Raw genomic sequence first — 18595 nt, 5'->3', positions numbered from 1 at the left:
TCTACCCTGAATTCTAGTCCTATGAGAACTAGACCTCCCTGTTTACCTCAGCACTCAGCTGGAGAAATGGAGCTTGGTGTTGAGATGATGCAGCCCAGGAAAACTTTGTCTTCAGGCTAGGCTGTGGGCCAGGCTCTATCACAGGCAGAGGTGGAGCACTGAGGAGGTGCAGAGGTGAGCACAGGCAGGCAGAGCAGCACAGAGGAGCTATTGTAGGTAGGTTTTACTGCTGATGAGCTAAAAAAGGTCATTTTTATTCCTCTCCTAGGCAGGCTTTGACCTAGAAAGCAAAAAAGCTGCATTTCGCTCCTTATTTGCATAGTCTGTGTAAATGAGCATGCAAATCCAGACTCTCCCTCACGCTCTCTAGACAATTAGCTAAATTTAGATGCACGCTCCCTCCGCGCTGCTTTTCCAAGGGGTTCACGGGGGTGACCCTTCTCGAGCACAGCCCTTTCCGGCCGAGTGTGACAGCAGCGCTGCCTCAGCCGGCTTTCTTTGTGTCCCCTCGTCCCCAGGTCTGGAACAGCAACCTCCTGAGTGACCAGTTCCTGGGGCAGGCGGTGCTGGCAGCCTCCCCCGGTGAGCCCCGCGAGCAGCAGACGCTGCGGCTGCGGGGCAGAGGCGGCCGGGAAGCAGCCGAGGTGCCGGGTCACATCACCGTCAAGGTTCTCTCCAGCGATGACCTCGCCGAGCTCTGAGCGCCGCAGCCCCGCAGAGCCAGACGGAGCTGTCACCTCGCAGCAGCCGCGCCGGGGACTCGGGAGCACAGGGTGCACATCAGCATAATCGCTTTAAAGGGGGGGAAAAAAAAGCCCTCCAACTCTCCACATGATCGTTGGTAATGGGGAGAGAGGCTTTGGGAGAGGGGGAAATGCAGATTTATACGTATCTATGCTCGTAATACAGCACATGCAGTAGCAGAGGGGCCAAATGGAATGCTGGCGGATAAGTTCATTAGGATGTGAGCATCTTCCCAGCAGCATTGTTGAGGGTGCAGGCAGGAATGGCTGCAGCTCTCTCTGTCAGGCACCCACCAGCAGCTCGGGGGAGTGGCAAGCACGAGGTGGATTCCTATCATTCTGTCCTTGTTCACTGCCAGGCTGGCTTTGGGAGGGGGGTATTTTTCCCTCTAGAGGGATATAAATGTCTTGATGAAATTTCACTTCCTTGGTGAAAATGTCACTACTCAAGGAGTTCAGTCATAGCTCGTGGCCTGATGACCAGTCTTGCCAGGACAACATTAAAATAAGGGGGCAGATCTTGCAGTGCCTGTTTGAACACCCAGCAAGTAAGAGGTTTGTCCACCTGAAGGCTCTCAGATTGACCTTCTGATTCTTCTCTTCTCCACCTCAAGCTGGTGACTCACAGTTTGGTATTCCTGTATCCCTGACCAAAGGCAGGAAGGGCACCTCACAGTTCAGCTGTTTACCCAGAGCACAGATGCAATAATGGGAGCCTCCTTGCTTTGTTTAATCTACTTAACGCTAAAAATGGAATAACGACCCTCTTGTTTTGGTAGATGTAGCACCAGCCTGAAAGAGGAGAAAATGAGCTCATGAGAAGGGTGGGTTTGTAAAAGCAAGGTGCTGTGCCCTGGCAGGTGTCAGGTCTCACACTCAAAACTTTGCAGTCATTTATTGCTGGCACGTCTGATGTTCGCAGAAGTTTCACTTGGGTACCGAGGAGAATAGGTGATATTTCACATTTCTATCACAACAGGGGTCTAGGTAGCAACTCTTGCCTTCCCCTGCAGCCCATGGCCCTGCAGCCCATGGCAGGGTTCCCTCAGCAGCTGTTTGGGTGGCCATGCTGGGCACTTGTTGCAGTGCAGGTGGCAGTGGCCACTGCAGCAGAGCAGAGGACTGGCAGCCAGGCCACCAGAACACAGAGGTCTGACTCTCACCCCGTGGTTACGATGAGTTCCCATGTTCCTAGTGGTTCTTAGTTTACGTGTTTTAAGTTTATTGATGCAGGAGTTCTCCACCCAGCTTTATGTATAAGTTCGTGTTTATGTATTTCCCCTAGTTGCTTATGTATTAGTTCTGGAAAATTCTCCCTTCTTCGACGCCCCATTGGTCTACTCATATAATTCCCTCTCTTAAGTTATCCCTATTGGATATTGTGCTGCCTCGGGCAGCCCCAAAGATGTCAGGCAGTGACCCTGACAGTGCACGAGGCTCTCTGTGCTGGACACTCAGAAATGGGTTTTCTGCAGATTCTGGTTGGTAAAGTGAAGCTGAAGGACTCTTCTGCCCTTTTTATAGCCAGGAAATTTGGATTTCTGTGTGCTTCGTAGCCACTTCAGCCACACTGTGCGATTTTTGTAATTTATGAAATGGCTCTCGACAAGAGTTAATGTTTTCACAAAAGGTTTTGAAGTCTCCTCAGGGCTCCAAAAGGATCCGTGCTGTGGTAGGAAAATGCTTTCTCTGGCATGCCAGAGATGGACTGTGGGGCTGTGAATGATGCTGCAGTGCCATCAGCTTAGCTGCATGTACCAAGGACCTCAATCCAGCTCTTTCCAGACAGTTTGGGCTCGGGCCACTTGGCACAGCAGAGCACTTGTCAGAGGTGTGAACTACAAGCCCCACAGGCAAGTGACATTCTCTGTAAGCTCATGGCTTCGGGGCTGCTTACTCTCAGAACTGTTTGTAAACTGAGATTTATCCTTTTAAAACGCGTGAACTGTCTTATACAGACCCAGAGCTTGGACAAGAGGGAACTGCAAATGTCAGGCCTGCCCTAGTCGTGCACTGAGACCTCTTTGCTTTGCTGTTCCTCACACACTGTTCCAGGCTGTGGGAGTTGCTTCCTGCAGTGTTCCCTATGGGATGGGTGCCATTCCCAGGGCTTGGCTTGGCCAGCTGGTTGGCCTGGGTCAGTGTTTGCCCTGAAAAAGGTTCCCCTCTGAGATGGCACTGGAGGTTTGTGCCTCCCTGCCCTACGATTTGGCTGAGAAAGCTCCTGAGCCTGCTGAGGGCACAAAGCCACCTCAGCTCCAAGGTGGAGGGGAGTCCCTTGGCTCTTTCCTTGGAGCTCCACAGCTCTGGCCCCCAATCCCAGCACTACCACCCCGTTCCAGCCTCTATAACGGGCTGTCCCCAGCATCAGTGGGACACAGGGAGCATCACCAGCAGTTCTTGGGCACCTACAGCCTGGCAAAGGGGGAAGTCAGGGTAGGGAGCATAGACATGGTGATTTTTAGGCCTTGATAATGATGCCAGCTCCAGACATTCCCACAGTTTCTCCCGGTGGCATGGGGACAAGCAGCCCTGGAACACCACTGCTGGGCACTGCTGCCCTGAGGGACTGGCAGTGCTGGGAGCTGCGGGAGGCTCAGCCGTGCTGGTGCCAAGCAGGATGTCTGGACCTCTGCATTTATTATTTTTGGGGAGTATTTGGTTTTGCCATCAGGAGGAGCTGATCCAGCCTGGGAACACAACTGGCTCTGCTGGTTTCCAGAGGCTTCTGTCTTCCCAGGTGAACCCCAGGTGAAGCAAGGCAAGGGCAGGTTGACAGGGGCTTGTGCTGCTGCCTGCTTCTAACGTCGTTAGTTAAAATTATAATTTTTTAACAATATCAACATGTGGGAAGATATGTTTGGGCTGGTTTTTTGGGATGGTGGGAGGGCTGCATTTATGTACACACTCAAGCCACCGTCAACCCCTCAAAAATGAAAACAGGTGGAAGTGGGTGTAAAATGTTTCATTGCAACCTTTTGTAACTTTTCAATACGAAGTGACCTAAATAAAATTTTACCAAAAATTTACAATTTTAGCGATTTCTGCGCCGGCAGCGGCCGCGAGAGGGCGCTCGGTGTCCACCAACACAGGTGTGACCACGGCCAGGCACCGACACCTGAACGCGGCCGGGTGCAACACACCCGGATAAAAACGGGGTTTCATTTACAGAGGATACCACATATCTATATTATATATGTATACATACACATATATATGTGTACAAAGTACAAATATAAAGTACAAAGTACATGTATGTCCATAGCTCTGTAAGACACTATACATATCATTATAATCCTATAAAAATATATCTTATACTATGTATTATAATATATAGTCTAGCTAGATCTATACATATAATAATTCTACAGTACATTATGTGTCTATGTACATTTGCATGCCCCCCATTTATGTTACATACATTTCTTTCTCTATAATCTCTATATATTTTATATCTTTCATGTCATCGTGTTCTGCCAGGTGGGGGGAGGACAGGGAATTCTCCAAACACTCCACAGTCCCAGCTGGCTGCCTGTATCCAACAGGATGTTTGGCTGCCCTGCTCTTCACCCATTTTTGGCTGGAAATGCAATTGCACTTTCTTCCTCATCCAGAAGTACCACAACTGGGAAAAACCCAGCCCATGGGCTGCATTCCAGAGGCAGTGTGCCCTAGAGTTGATGGATGAATGAAGGAGACCCTTCCCCATTTCCAAACCACACCAAAACCCCCATAAATGGGACTTCGCATCTTTAAGACACAACCAGCAATTCAGAAATGAATGTAACCATTGGGTGAGAAGGGAGCAAATCTCCCAAAGGAGTGAAAATTTTATTCCTGATTTTTCTTTGAGCTGGTACTGCTGCCATGAAGTGTTTCCATGGCTTCACAGACTTTCCTGGCTATACGGATCATTTCAGGCAGGACGGAGAGACTCACGGCTGTTTGTAAAAATGGATGCTGCCCAAAGGGAAAAAAAAAAAAAGAAAGAAAGGAACCATTACTTTCCAAACCCAGTTTCTCACAAGATGAAGCAGGATTCCTCTGGTTACCAGAAATACACGTAAGTAGGACTATGGGGACCATCTACACCTCAGTCTTAACATTCAGAGGCAAGTAATCCCATTAATCCCATTAATCAATTTATCAAGGTGTCTTCATCTTGCTGGGATTTTTGCCAGCACTCTGGGAATGCCACTTGCTGTCTCAGGGCTTTTTTCATTTCAGGAGACTCAAAGGACTCACTTAGGTTCCTTTTTTCTAAAGGTAGGGGCTACTTCAGTTGTCAGAAAAGAGAAGTGCGAGCTGTTCCTCAGGGAACTCCAGCACCTCCAAGAAATGTTGATCCCAGTAGGATTTAGGTCTGTGCTGTTCTGAAGAACACTGAGGTGCAGGTTTTCAGCACCAAGACAAGAACAGCCAAATCTCTGACTGTTTGGCTGGGACTGGGTTCCTCTTCCACCACCACCATTTTTGGCCTCTGTACCTGGCACCATTCTACTGCAGTTCTCTTGCCACCAGCTAAAACTGAATGCACTCCCAAAGTACAACACAGAAATGATCAGGGGGTGCATGGAACACTTTCCTCTGAGGAAAGGCCAAGAGAACTGGGATGGTTCAGCCTGGAGAAGAGAAGGTCCCAGGGATACCTTTTTGCAGCCTTTCAAAACTTCAAGGAGACCCATTTTTAGTAGGGCCTGTTGCAAAGTGACAAAGGGTAAAGGTTTTAAGCTAAAAGAGGAGAGATTCAGGTTAGATCTAAGGAAGAAATTGTTTATGCTGAGTGTGGTGAAACACTGGCACAGGTTGCCCAGAAAGGTGGTGGATACCTGAAAACATCCAGAGTCAGGTCAGACAGAGCTCTGAGCAACCTGAGTGAGTTGAAGATAACCCCACTCCCACTCATGGCAGGGAGGTTGGACCAGATGGCATTTAAAGGTCCGTTCCAAGCCAAAATCTTCTATGATTCTACTTTGAAAAGCACCAAGACGGGGGATTAACAGGAGAGGAGGACACTCGGTGCCTCTGAGATGAGCTGAGGAGAATTTCCCCTGCAGCCTTTGGCCCTTTACCTCCAGGAGCTCCCTGGCTGTCCAGCGAATGTTGGGGTTGGTGTCCAGGCAGGAGTGCAGGAAGGCGTGGAACAGAACTGACATCTCGCTGGGCATCCTCAGGGGCGGGTACCTGTTCTGGGTTATCAGGTCCTGAGCCTGGGGACAGAGGGAACACGGGACAGCCACTCAGCATCCCTGAGGTGACAGCTCCCCTGCAGGCCCCTCCCGGCTTTCTGATAGCTCCTGAGGCTTCTCAAGGGGCCCTGATCAACACTGGAGGGTCAGGAAGCAGGGAATTTTCAGCCTCCAGAGCAGTGGTGATAATGACCCTGAGAGCAGCTCAGCTGGTCAGAGCATGGTGCTGATAACAACAATCCCCAGATGGACCATTCACTTTAGAGTTGGACTTGGTGATCCCCGTGGTCCCTCCCAACTCAGAATATTCTGGGATCTGGAAATAATTCTCAGTAGTTTGCTGCCTTATACAAGGCAAAGGCAATCCAAAAGTGGTCTTCCAAGAAAAGTAAAGAAACTTTTTCAAAAAGAGTGGAAGACTGAAATCTTCAAAATTCTTTCCTTCCTCAGGAATTAGCTGTGCAGCATTTAACTTGGTTTCAGCTAATAGTCATGAGATTTTACCCTGGCATACATTCCTCCACTGTTCCTTGTTCATTTGGTATAAGACCTGATCATTTCATTTTAAGGAATTAGGATCAAAAACTGAAAACTTCAAACTATGTTTACTACAAGTAGCTTTGCTAATAAACACTTGTAGAATTTTTTTTTGGGGGGTGTAATAGATAATTATGGCATTACTAAAACCAGTGACCCTCCCTGAAAGGCACTGGTCAGAGTTGAAAAAGACTTCTAGGCCTGCAGATACACTTGAAATGCTTTTCCATAATAATTTCCTAATTGGAGAAACTTGCTGATGTCATACAGAGCTACAGCTCAGAGAGAGATCAAACAGAGCAGGAGGAATTCAAGCAGTACTGGAGGCCAAAATGGCACATTTTTGCGCTGGCACGTGTCACTTCTCCTCTGATGAGATGTTCTGCAGGATCATTTCTAGAAGTGGGCCTTGCTGGAACTATTTCAGGCTGATTGGAGTGGGATTTTGGCTCATGGGAGACGAAACATGGCACAGACTGGCAAGGCAGTGGTGTCTGACATATCTGCACCTTACCTGGACAGGGCTTTCTTGAAAGTACGGAGGTTCTCCCTCCAGCATTTCAATGGCCATGATCCCAAGTGCCCAGATGTCCACTTGGGTGTCATATTCCTTTCTTTTCAGAATTTCTGGTGCTAACCAGTAAGGAGAGCCGAGCACTGTGCACCGAGTGCGCCGCTCCGGGGTCAGCTGAGCGCACAGGCCAAAATCAGCTGAGGAGGAAAACAAAAATACTGGCAAAACCAGCTTCAACTGTGAAACCAAGCACAAGAAATTCCCCACTCTAAGTCTGAGAACACAGGGATGCTGTGCTGACCAAGAATACCTACTCAGTTTCACAGATCCATCCATCCCGAGAAGAATATTGTCACTTTTGACATCTCTGTGGATCACATTCTTTGAATGAAGGAAATCCAGGGCTTTGAGGCACTGAGACAAAAAGCCCATGAGGATAAAACTTAGTTAACCTCATTTCATCACATAAGAAAAGGAAATGGCTCTAAAAGATTGAATTTCTAGGTGAAACACCAATTGTTGATACAGACTGTCCCCTCCAAACTCAGCCAGAATGGCTGCAGTGGCTGTGCTCTCTCCTTCCAGGTGACAAAGGAGGGTTTGTCAAAAAGGAAAACACCTCTCCCTTCATTATGAAGTGGATCAGTTTTGTCTGGGAGGCTGCATGACAAAGGTTTTATGTTGGCCTCAACAGCAGATTTGGAAGCAGCACATCAGTCACTTTTCAGAAGCAAACACCAGTTGGGGTGCAATGCTCTCCTTTTAAGCTGAGGGCTGTGAGAAACGAGGCTCTATTTTAATCTGCTGTTAGTTTAAAATTCTGCCACCAGCATGTTTGCTTTTACAGGCAAAGAATGCAGTGCAGACATGCTCCAGTGTAAAGAGGCAAAGTTTAGAATGTTAAATAAAATAAAGTTAAATTAAAAAAGAGAGTACGACGGCAGTGTGAGTGTAATAACAGAGTATAAGAAATGCAGCTGTACTGGCAGGCAGCTCACTTAGATGCCCTTTTATTTTACATATCATAACAGCAGCACTGAAACAAAGCTCTCAACATGAAGCTACTCCTGTCCCACCTTGTCCAAGCCACTGGAAGCACAAGCAGAGTCCCTTACCTCCCTGCTGATAGCAGCTATCACTCTTTCCTCCATAAAGATTTGGGTAAGAACGCTGGTTAAAGTGCCTCCATCCACATATTCCATCACGAGCCACAGGTCTTCATCAACCAGGTAGCTGAGAGAAGAAAACAAAGGCATGGAGATGAATGTGCACAGCTAAATTACCTTGTGGAAAGGATTGCAGGGGAGTTTTGTCTCCAGGTCACTTGTAAATGGAGGCAGAATAAAATGGAGACATTCCTTGAAGGCCTTGCAGTATTTGGAATCTGTGCAGTCTAAATGAGAAAGACAAATCCATGAAAAAGGAGATGCCTTAGATGGCAAATAAGAGAAAAATGCAGTTTAGTAACAGCAGAGATCAGTCTGGAAGCAGAACACTTGCCATCAACTGATTCATTATCTTATCAGTTCCACCATTCACTCCAGGAACAAGGCAACACAACTCCCAGAGTTATCCATGGGAGGAGGCTGTGCTCCACTGAGGACAGATGCTGGCCAACCATTTGGAAAACATTGCATAAAATACAGTCAGAAAATCTATCCAAAAACTGGCAAATTATGTGGTTCTGCAAATGAGAATTTAGTCTTTCTGGCTTCCACAGCAATGGAAAATGGTGGGAGCAGCCTAAGGGAGATAATTTCTATGATGGTTTATCAGCACTTGTCATTAAGGCATAGAAAATACAATCAACTTGAAAAAACCAAACCCCAAAACAACACAGAGGTAATGAGCTGACAGGCTGTTGTTTTAGTAAGACCAGGTTTTTGAAAAGGCATTTCCAACTACATATGCCAGAAAAGATTAATGGAGACCATCCCCTCCCATCCACTGGAGATAACAAAGAAATAAGAAAGAGCTCCATGTTCTGCCAGTGCCCAAAGGGGTTTTTTAACCTTTGGCTTGCAGTGTGTGAATGAACATTCCTGTGAAAACACCAGAACCACTCACCTGTCTATATAATTGACAATATTGGGGTGCCTGCTCTCCTTCATGATCTGGATCTCACTGACAACGAGTTCCTTTCTGCTCCGTTTGCAGAGAGGCATCTTCTTTAAGGCCACCTAAAATGAAATTGGAGACCGTGGGCTCGAGAAGTTCTGCTGCAGGGGACCACAACGAACAGGGAGCGAGTGTTTTTGGAATGATGAGGCTGGGCTGTGCCAAACTGCCCCGTGACCTTGTGATCAGACACCAGAGCACAGGAAGCAACAGGGAAGAGCTGATTTCTCCACTTGCTTGGGTGCTACTTAGAGGACATTTGCCAGAGATATTTTGCCTTGTAAACTTGGGACAAATTGTCCCTAAACTATCAACCACAGATCTCTGACAACACCCTGCACCCACGTGCTTCCCCAATGGCCTCAGTTTATCACCTCTGTTATTATTCACACAGGTCTTGCAAGCAGGATTTTGTGACTGTGAAAATATATCAAAACAGCTGGGAATCCTTTAGCAATTCTATGGGGTTTGGCCATTATTTCAACAGCTGCTGCTGGCCTTGGTTGCATAACAAAGCAAACACGTTCGGTACATGATGGATAAAATCCCACCCTTAAAGATCATAACAGTTACACACAAAAAAAAAAAAAAAAAAACAATCCCCGAACTTTCTAACTTCTTGAACTTTGATTTTGCTACTCCAATGAGAATTCTGTACCACAGTTTAGATTTGCAATTATTTTCTGGGTTTCTAAAGAAATAACCCATTCTCTGGTATTTTAAGCCTTCATTATGTCCTTCTCTGTAGGATACCACTGCCCCTCTTGTGTTTTTCTGGTACTGAGTAGGAACAAAGTCTCTCCAAAATGTGTTTTGCAGGCCCACATTGGTCTGTGAGGAGCAGCCTGTGCAGGAAAGCTCAACTGGCCACCCAAAGGTGCAGCAGAGCTCCCAGCAGAAGGGAAACCCTGAAAAGCTGCACAATGTGCTTGGGGGTGCTGGGACTCACCACTTCTCCTGTGGTTGGGTCGATGGCTTTGTAAACAGTCCCGAAACCCCTGGAAACAAAAGCAGAAGGAGAAGAAAGGAGAAGCAGTTTAGGTGCTGGGAATGAAAGCCAGCCCAGACAGGAGATCTGTGCTGCCTGGAGTGTTTTAAAACACCTCGGTTCATCTATTCTTCAAAAAGCTGCACAGCAGCCCAGCAGCCCTCTGCCATGCCGGGTGTCCAGGAGAAAACTGAGGCTCGACTTGAACAAAAAGAGCTGGTGCACAGATCTTCAAAACCTAAGGGCAGGGGGAGGGTGTGCCTACAAAACCGGGAAAATAATATATTTAATTATTTTTCATTTTGCTTTGTTGTGTTGGGGTTTTTTTCCTTCTTTTGTGTGTGTGTATTTTTTTTCCCAGGGAATGCATGCTGCAGACTACACAGGGTGGGGTTTTGTGTGACAGAGTGAGAGTTTATTATTTCATCTCTGGTTTCATTTGCTAAACTATGTGGTTATAATCTGGATTACCGAATAGTTTTTAAGCAAAATATTTGAAGTAAATGTTATTGAGAACTGTTACCTGACAGCTGTGAGGTGGTAAGGTGCTCTTTTAGGCAAAAAAGTTTGAGGGATGGGAGATCTTTTGGGTGCTGCAGGTGAGAGACTGCCAGCATCAAGTTTTCTTTGACAACACCTTCTGACCACAGTTATTAATTCTGATCTGTACTGAGAGATAGGAGGATCTAAACCCAGTGGCTGATGATGTTTGGAGCTCGCCTGGCTTCATACTTGATATTACAGCAGCAAAATGCCTGGTCCATGACTTTGTAGAAGTAACTGCAATTGGACTTACCCTTGGGCAACCTTAACAAATTCAGTGTATCTCGTCACAGGGTCCCCCTCGGTCACAATGCTCCCTGAAATAAACGAAATCACTTCAAACAGAGACACCACCTTCCAGCAGATCTGAAATGCAGCCCCACTGTGAGCTCTTTGTGAGCAACAACGACAGAGGCAGCTCCAAAGCACAAATGGCTCCACAGATTTTCTGATTTTCTACAGCCCTCTGAAGAGTTACCCCGACAGGAAACCAAGCACGTGGAGAAATATCCACAGGAGACAGAAATCAGAAAAGAACAGGTACCAAAGCAAGAGTTTGATTTCTACAAACATTAAAGAGAGCTGGAACAACACGACAACAGAGCCTTTATTTGGAAATAAAGACTTTGTGTGATTTAACAAAAGGTTTAATACTTCTGAAGATTAAATGTACCTTGGGTTCTGGGATTAATTTTTAAGAACAGGTGAACAGTGTTGCCAGGAAAGGAAGGGATCTTCCCAACTTTCAGTGGTTTCCAAAAGATTGCCTTTATGATTTTAAAGAACAGCATCTCATGTTATAATCAGTAATGATGGGGCTTTAAGATTCAAGACCCTCATCACTGATTACCAGGCTGAGTTCTGATGATGACCTTGCCTGTGCCGCTTGAAGAACCACACTGCTTGTCTTCAATCTAATAGATTGCTGTGATGCATTTTTGCTCCGATGACTTATCAGGAGACTAAGGAGAATTTAGGAACCCAAATATTCTGCTTGATTTGGCCATCAGCACCCAGCAGTTCAGTAGTTCATTCACTAGGTCAAAGCACCTTCTTCTGAACCAGAAACAATCTCTGCTTTTGCCTTTAGCACAGATGGAAGCGCAGGGAAACCAAACCCAGTCAGAGCTGCCCTCAGGAACTCCTGAGAGAGCTCCTGCTTCCTCTGTCCCCTGGGCACAGCTGAAGCTGAGGGACACACACCCACACTGCTCTCTGCCAGACAAGAGGCACACCACACGTACTCAGTCGCTCCAGCACTTCCTCTGTGAGCTGTGATTTCTCCCATGGCTGGACCCTGGGTTCGTTCCGAGCTCTTGTGCTGGAGGTGTCACGCAGGAGAAATGTGTCTTCTTCAGCTCCTGCATCTCCCAGCAGAGAGCTCGTGTGGATCTGTGAGGAGAAATATGTCAGGAAGGGAGCTTGCAGGGATCCCCTGAGCTCACATTTCAAGTGCAAACCCTCAGGAAGATGCTGTTGGCCACATCCAGTGCTCTTAAACTGTTTTTTGCTGTCCACGTCACAAACTGAATGAACGAAAACAGAAGGCTGGTTTTACACAAGTTCACGGCCAGTTCCATGTTCAATTTTCATGGATTTTCTCAAACAGTCTGTGCAGAGGGGCAGGTATGCCCAGGAGACAGTTTCTCCTGTATCCTGCAAGGGAAACTGATGACTGAAAGGAGAAGTTCAAAACCAATTTTCCAGGTGCCAGTGGCTGGGGTGAAGCACTGTGGCAGGACTTGAGCCCTCAGCATCTCCAGCTCCTCTCTGACCAGAAGCTTGCTGCTCTGAATTGCACCAGTGGTAACCAAAGCTGGCACTTACTGATGCCATTTCTTCTTCTGCAGCTGCAGGTTCCTTGTCCACCTCCTCCTCCTTATCCTCTTCTCCAGGAAGGGAAGGAGCCAGCAGAGGTTCTGGTGGCAGTATTGTGGCCTGGGGACAGTCAGTAACATGAGTGAGAGTCTTCATTCTGGCACTTGGGAGGTTTGATAGTTACACACAGCTTTGAGTTGCTTCGACATCAGAAACTGATCTAGACATGCACATGCTCCTACAGCCTCAGTTCCCTGTGGCACGTGTCACAGTAAAACTTAAATATCTATAAATTATGGGAGGTTGAAACAGCCCCAGCTGCTGCTCTGCAGAGGCAGAGCATTGCATCAAGTTGCCCCAAATTTGCTGTGTTTCCCAACTGCTCTAAAGCTGGGGCCACTTAGGGAACTGAAGCAAACCAAAGGCACCATTCTACACCTTCATGCTCTATTTAGAATGTCATCCCTTGGCTCCAGTAGAAATCCCAGTGAGGGACATCTCACAGCAAAGAGAGACCTGAGCTGGTAACGTGGGGACATCCTGACTGTCTCACCACTGCTGTGTCTGCCAAACACCACAGCATCTGCCGAGGTGTCCCTACCCCTGGCAGAGCTGTTGGGAAGTCTTACTCTGCTCTGGTGAACCTCAAGCTTCCTCTGAAAAGTGTGTTTTATTAAAGACAAGGAAAGTGGCATCAAGTGAAAATCTGAAGTGTGAATGTTCAAAGGATTTTAAGTTTATTATCCACACACTCTGTTGTGTACTCACAAACCCAGCATGAAGCTGCTCTAGCCCTTGAAAAAAAGGTGAAAGCCCTGTTCAGTCATTTGCTATTTATTGCACTAATATTAACCCTAATAAATTTGGTCAATATTAATGTGGATGTCATTCCTCTCTCTAAGATTGCTACTGCAACCCAACATTTATTAGCATGCATAGTTATTTAAAACCTCCTTTCAATGGTTCCAGTGAGTTCCATTATCAATTATAACCTTATTTATATTCAGCTATATATCCAGCTGCACTAAAGATAAATCAAGAAACTTGATAGAAATAGGATTCTAAGTTGTTAAAACTAAATTGAAGTGGGCTAATTAGACAGTATTGAAAATTGCTGTGAACAAGATATTCCACCATGGCTAAAATCAGCAATCCTCTGCCTGCAAAACCAGACTTTCATCTGTTTAAAATCTTTGAACAGAAAATGAGGAAACAGCCAGGGATCCCTTTGCTGCTGCTGCGAAACCAGACATGGACATTTTTAAGGCTGGCACACTGCTGCAGCAGGCAAAGCTCACAGCTTGCTCCACAGTTCTTAAACTCTAGAAATGTCAAAGGTTCTTTTCCCACTCACCAAAGGATGGGCTGCCCTGTATCCACCTCTGTTTAATTGGGTGATCCGATCTGCAGTGGGCAAGAGAAGATGAACCAGATGCTGTTAGAAAACTGCCTCTTGTGGGGAATCCTCCGTGGAACAAGTCAGCCCCAATAGGAGAGCATTTTTCTTTCACAACATCCCTCTAGGAACAACGGTTCTTTTCCACAGTAAGCAGCAGAACAGGACAAAATACCAGATTAATCTTTTTCTACGGTTTTCTGTCTATTTTTTTGGTGCTGTTTCATCAGTAAATAAAATAAATAGAAACTCAGTCAAGAAAATGCAAATTGTTCTTTAATAGTCAATGATTCTGCTCTGCCCAAGAGCTAAAGCAGTTTTCTTTTCTTTTTTTTCTTTTTTTTTGTTTGTTTTGGGGTTTTTTGTTGTTTTTCTGTTATTAAATTGCATATGTTGGTTCTCTTTAGCTTGCTGAAAATGTTTCCCTAGAAAAGCTTTCCCAAAATCCCCCTTAGCCACGTGAGTTCTATTCTGACACAGCACAGGAACAGCTCCTGGGTTCAGGAGTTACACTTGGGAAGTTATATTTCCGCATGAAGGGGTCATGGCTATTTTAGCACACATTGTCATTAGTGAAATCTTTTAATTATGGGGGGGAAAAAAAGATGTTTTCCCTCAGTCCTGAAGATAATTGCACATTTTTTAGAAGCAGTTCTGAGAAGCTCTTCCAGTCTGCGTTTTGGAAGTTGGCTGAAGCAGCAAAGTGAGGGAATGGACTCCCCACACTGTCCTGTGTAGGGAATGGAATCCCCTCAGGGTTCCCCACATTCCAAATGCTGCCCACATTGAGACACCCCTTTCAGCAGAAGGTGTTGGCAGGAGATCTACCAAACCAATGGCATCTTACTGGCATTTTTGTTCCAAAATCAGCTCAGTTCCTAAGGAAGAGCATAAAGAACACAGCGACCCCAGAGCCAGATATGCTGCACCTAGGGAAAGCACTACTTACTCCCTAGATGAGCTGTCACCAGCCAGGGTTTATCTGGATAAAAACACATTGCAGTTGTGACAGACAGAAAATCACCCGCTGCAGCACAGATTTTCCGGATCATTTCTGCAGAGCTGTGCTACAGCTTGCAGACCAGCATAACCCAAAAGCCAGATAAAACCCCCTGCTGGTTTGCAGGCAGCCCACTGAGAATTCCTGGAGGAGAAGGATCCTCGTGGAATGACAGCAGAAGGGAAGCATTGAGGAGTTCTGGATTGCAGGAATGGCAGTGTCCTGTTGGCACTGTGGGGACTTGTCAGCCTTTCACTGACACCCCAATGGGCCCTTGACATCACAGTGGCAACTGTTGTAGGTTCACACTCTGTGGAACGGTTCCAGGCTGATTCTTGACCAGCTGGATGTTCAGTTTTGCTCTCATTTTGGACCCTGACATCCCTTTAAGGCAGCGAGATGTCAACCTTCCTCCTGATGTAAAGCTCGTATTTCTGCATGAAGCTCATCTGGAAATCAACTCTGCGCTTCCATGGAGTAATGATGAAAGGCTCAGCTCGTTTTCCGGGTGATTCTTTGACTCCGTAACAAGACTCCTCTCTATTGGTAGACAAAACAGTGCCTTTAGGAGCTTTGCCCAGGACTTTTGATGCTCAGTAACACAAACACCTTGCTGAAATGATCTCTGCTCTCTGATTAAAGGGTAAACCCCACCCTGATGCAATTCATTTTCAGCACACCAGGGAACACTGTGGGGGAAAGACTCTGCCTCTCAGCTCTCACAATCCTACCACTGAGCTGTAGCACTGCTGCTGAGGATTCCCCTGGTCGAGCTCCTGTAGCTCTGCAGGTTCTCTGCTGTCAATGTACACAAAGCAGCTGGAAAACGCCTGATGCCCCTGCAAAAGCATGTTCCCTCGGATTTGTGGGAAAGCTGCAGGATCGGCTCCCTCAGTGGAGGTACAGCTCTTCAATCCTCCTCCTATCCAATTTCTGTGTGCACAGAAGATGCACTCAGGCTCTGAATAGCTTTTCTCTCTGCAACAATGGAATATCAGGGCCCTTTCAGAACATAATTTCATCCATTTCGCTCCCTTCCACCCTCTCATGAATTACTAATTTAAAGTGACTTAATATCTATTCTCTATTCCCCGTCGGCTTTGCATATTTTAATTATGGCTTTTCCTAATCCTCATTTTCCCAGAACAGACTTAAATAACCCAAATTACCCCATCAGTAACTGTCTTTGATAGCTCAGTTACTGTAGCTAGTTTGTCACTTTTGCCAAATACGCTATTTTTGAAGTTTTTTTATAATACCAAGTGATCACACACTCTGTTCCACTAGCTTTTAACTACAAACCAAAAGTGATCTGCTGCATGAAATGCCATCTCCATCAAAATCTGCCTTTTTATTAATGCTAAATCACTTCCTTGAAGATTTTAGTGACATTTTGCAGCAATGTCTTTGCAGTCTTATCTTGGAGTGCCAACGGCACGTGAGGACAGTGGGGTTGTTGGGAGAAATCCTGCTTGTCTCTGCTCTGCCTGAGGATTGTTCCAGTTCAAAACAGAATGAGATGATAAATGTCCTTTTCAAAGTGATTTTTCTGTCAAGACACACAGGCTTTTGTCAAAATGTTTATCAAGAGAGGAGCATTCACACAGCTATTTCTGCAGGGTGAGGGCATCTTTTGCCAAGACACTAAGTAACTACTGGTCCCAGAGAGCTGCTGCCCACAGGCTCTCAGGAGTGGCTGCAGCCATGTGCTTGTGCAGCACAAGAAAAAGAGCACCAGGTAAGTCAGGAAGCACCTGAAAAGAAAACAAGCTCACACTCAATAATGCAGAAATTGGATCTGTCATATTATTTTAGGAGGCATGGAAAATGTGCATTTTTATTAAGCTTTTCCTCTGTCACTCTGAAGCAAACTTTTGGAGGGTGAAATTGCATTTATTTTCAGGAAACAGAGACTCCAGGGGGAGGGGATAGGCAGAGAGGGAGGGGCTGCAGGAGCAGACTGTGCCCCAGCAGCTGTGACCAAGGCAGGCTGCCAGGCAGTGGGCACAGTCTCAGCGCCTGTCTCATCAAGGTCATTGTGTTTTCCCAGTTTGGAAGGAAGCTCCTTGCAATCCTGTCTTTCTCTGCTCCAGGTAGGGCCCAGCCCCAACTCACTGAGTGTCCTCAGCAAGAGCTGGAGTAAGGAATGGCATTTGAACACAAGGCATGAAGTAAAACCGAACTGTCCAGACAAGAAATGCCAGCAGTGAAGGTGGAGCAGGATTCTCAGCTGCCCCAGGGCTCTTGGACCACACTTGGGTGTAAAATGTGGCACTGAGGTCATCAAAACAAAGAGAGCAAAGCCCAAAAGTGCCATGAGTCTCTGAGGAGTGGGGAGCACTGCCTGGGGATTAACCACAGCAACCACCAGAACTGCTCCAGGCCTGGGTTTCACTTTCCACCTGCTGAGACAGGGAGCTTCATCCAGCTTCAAGCATGAAAGAGCACTTCATGTTTGCAGTGTGCCTTGCTTCAACAGTGATCTTCTCATCCCTGGTGGTTTTCCTTCTCCACGAGCATCCATCTGTTGGGAAATATATTCAGGAAAAAAAAAAAAATTACTTAGATAATTAGCACTCAGGAACGATTCCTTTTCCAGAATTTCATTTAGTGTTATCTGAAGAGCTCTTTCCTCGCATGTTATCAAGAAATGTGCTCCATTGGGCTTTCCCACTAGCAGAGTGATCTGCACGGGGTGGCTTTACTTGACCCTGCTTGTGCAGCTGTCCAGGGTTTACTTTTACCATCTGCCACGCTCACACATCCCTCGCATCCTCACTTGCAACCATGTTCCTGCTGAGCTGCGACGAGGACGGGCCGGGACAGCGCAGCTTCACTGCAAGGGATCCCACACCCTGAAGGTCCAACCCGACCACGCTCGGAGCTCTGATTCCCCCGAGCGCCAACTCGGGAGCTCCCCTCACGCTGCACACCCCACTCCGGCCACAACTCCCAGTCCCCATCCTCACCCACGGATAAAAGGGAGCCCCTGGACTCCCTGCCTGCAGGGAAAGCCCCCCAAACACGGAGCCTCCGCGCTGTCCCGCACTGCCCTCACACAGCGGGGCCCCGCTCCTCACCCAGAGCGGCCGATCCCGTGTCATCCCTCCCCTGCCACCACAGGGCCGCCTCCGCTGCGTCCCCTCACGGCCCCCGCGCCGCCCGTCCCCGGCGCCCGCCACAGCCGGGCCCGCAGCCCCGTCCCGTCACTGCGGGAGGCCCTCACCTGTTGCCATGGTGTCGCCTCTGGGGTCGTCGCGCAGCTTCCTCCCGCTGAGGCAGAGGATGCCCAAGCTGCCCGCCTCCTCCAAAGCTCGGACGGAGAGGGCGAGGTGCGCGGGGACCCCCAGCCCCGCCGCTGCGGTCCCGGTCCCGGTCCTGGTTCTGGTTCTGGTTCTGGTTCTGGTCCTGGTCCCGCTCCCAGCCCCTGCCCCCTGCCCGGCCGCCATCTTGGCGCGACCCCAACCAGCCCCTCACCGACCACCCGAGGGGGCGTGGCCTCCTCCCGCCCCTCGGCGGCTCCCACCAATCAGCGGCGGGGGCGGGGCCAAGGGGGCGGGGCCCGGCCCGGGGCGGGGAGCAGGCGGCTGTGAGCCGCGAGCCGCCAGGGGGCGCTGCTGGGCCGGGACTGGGGGGAGACTGGGATTGGGGGAAACTGGGACTGGGGGAAACTGGGACTGGAGGGAGACTGGGATTGGGGGAGACTGGGACTGGGGGAAACTGGGACTGGAGGGAGACTGGGATTGGGG

The 18595-nt window shown here is 47.8% G+C and overlaps 2 protein-coding genes across 4 annotated transcripts in view; one reads left to right on the top strand and one right to left on the bottom strand.

Moving 5' to 3' along the window:
- CAPN6 (calpain 6) overlaps positions 1-3772 on the top strand; it is a 49327-nt gene extending 45555 nt beyond the window's left edge. For all 3 annotated transcript variants that reach the window (XM_042039977.1, XM_042039979.1, XM_042039978.1), the window contains exon 14: positions 519-3772. In XM_042039977.1, coding sequence (XP_041895911.1) covers positions 519-701 — 183 coding nt within the window. In that variant the 3' untranslated portion in view covers positions 702-3772. The remainder of the gene's footprint in view (positions 1-518) is intronic.
- Positions 3691-18318, bottom strand: LOC121670151 (serine/threonine-protein kinase PAK 3-like). The gene is made up of 13 exons (XM_042039981.1): positions 18073-18318; positions 14796-17370; positions 13805-13854; positions 12460-12570; positions 11877-12024; positions 10886-10949; positions 10051-10099; positions 9051-9163; positions 8099-8216; positions 7298-7397; positions 6984-7180; positions 5816-5953; positions 3691-4703 (listed from the first exon to the last, which is right to left on the bottom strand). Exons 2-13 carry the CDS (start codon positions 14896-14898, stop codon positions 4575-4577), a joined length of 1320 nt encoding a protein of 439 aa, XP_041895915.1. The 5' UTR covers positions 14899-17370; positions 18073-18318; the 3' UTR covers positions 3691-4574.
- Between the last annotated feature and the right edge of the window lie 277 nt (positions 18319-18595).

Source organism: Corvus kubaryi, unplaced genomic scaffold (genome assembly GCF_017639235.1).
Source record: "Corvus kubaryi isolate FWS band 111438036 unplaced genomic scaffold, C.kubaryi_AGA036_p1.0 37395, whole genome shotgun sequence".
Classification (NCBI taxonomy): domain Eukaryota; kingdom Metazoa; phylum Chordata; class Aves; order Passeriformes; family Corvidae; genus Corvus; species Corvus kubaryi.
This window is presented reverse-complemented; position numbering and strand designations above follow the sequence as displayed.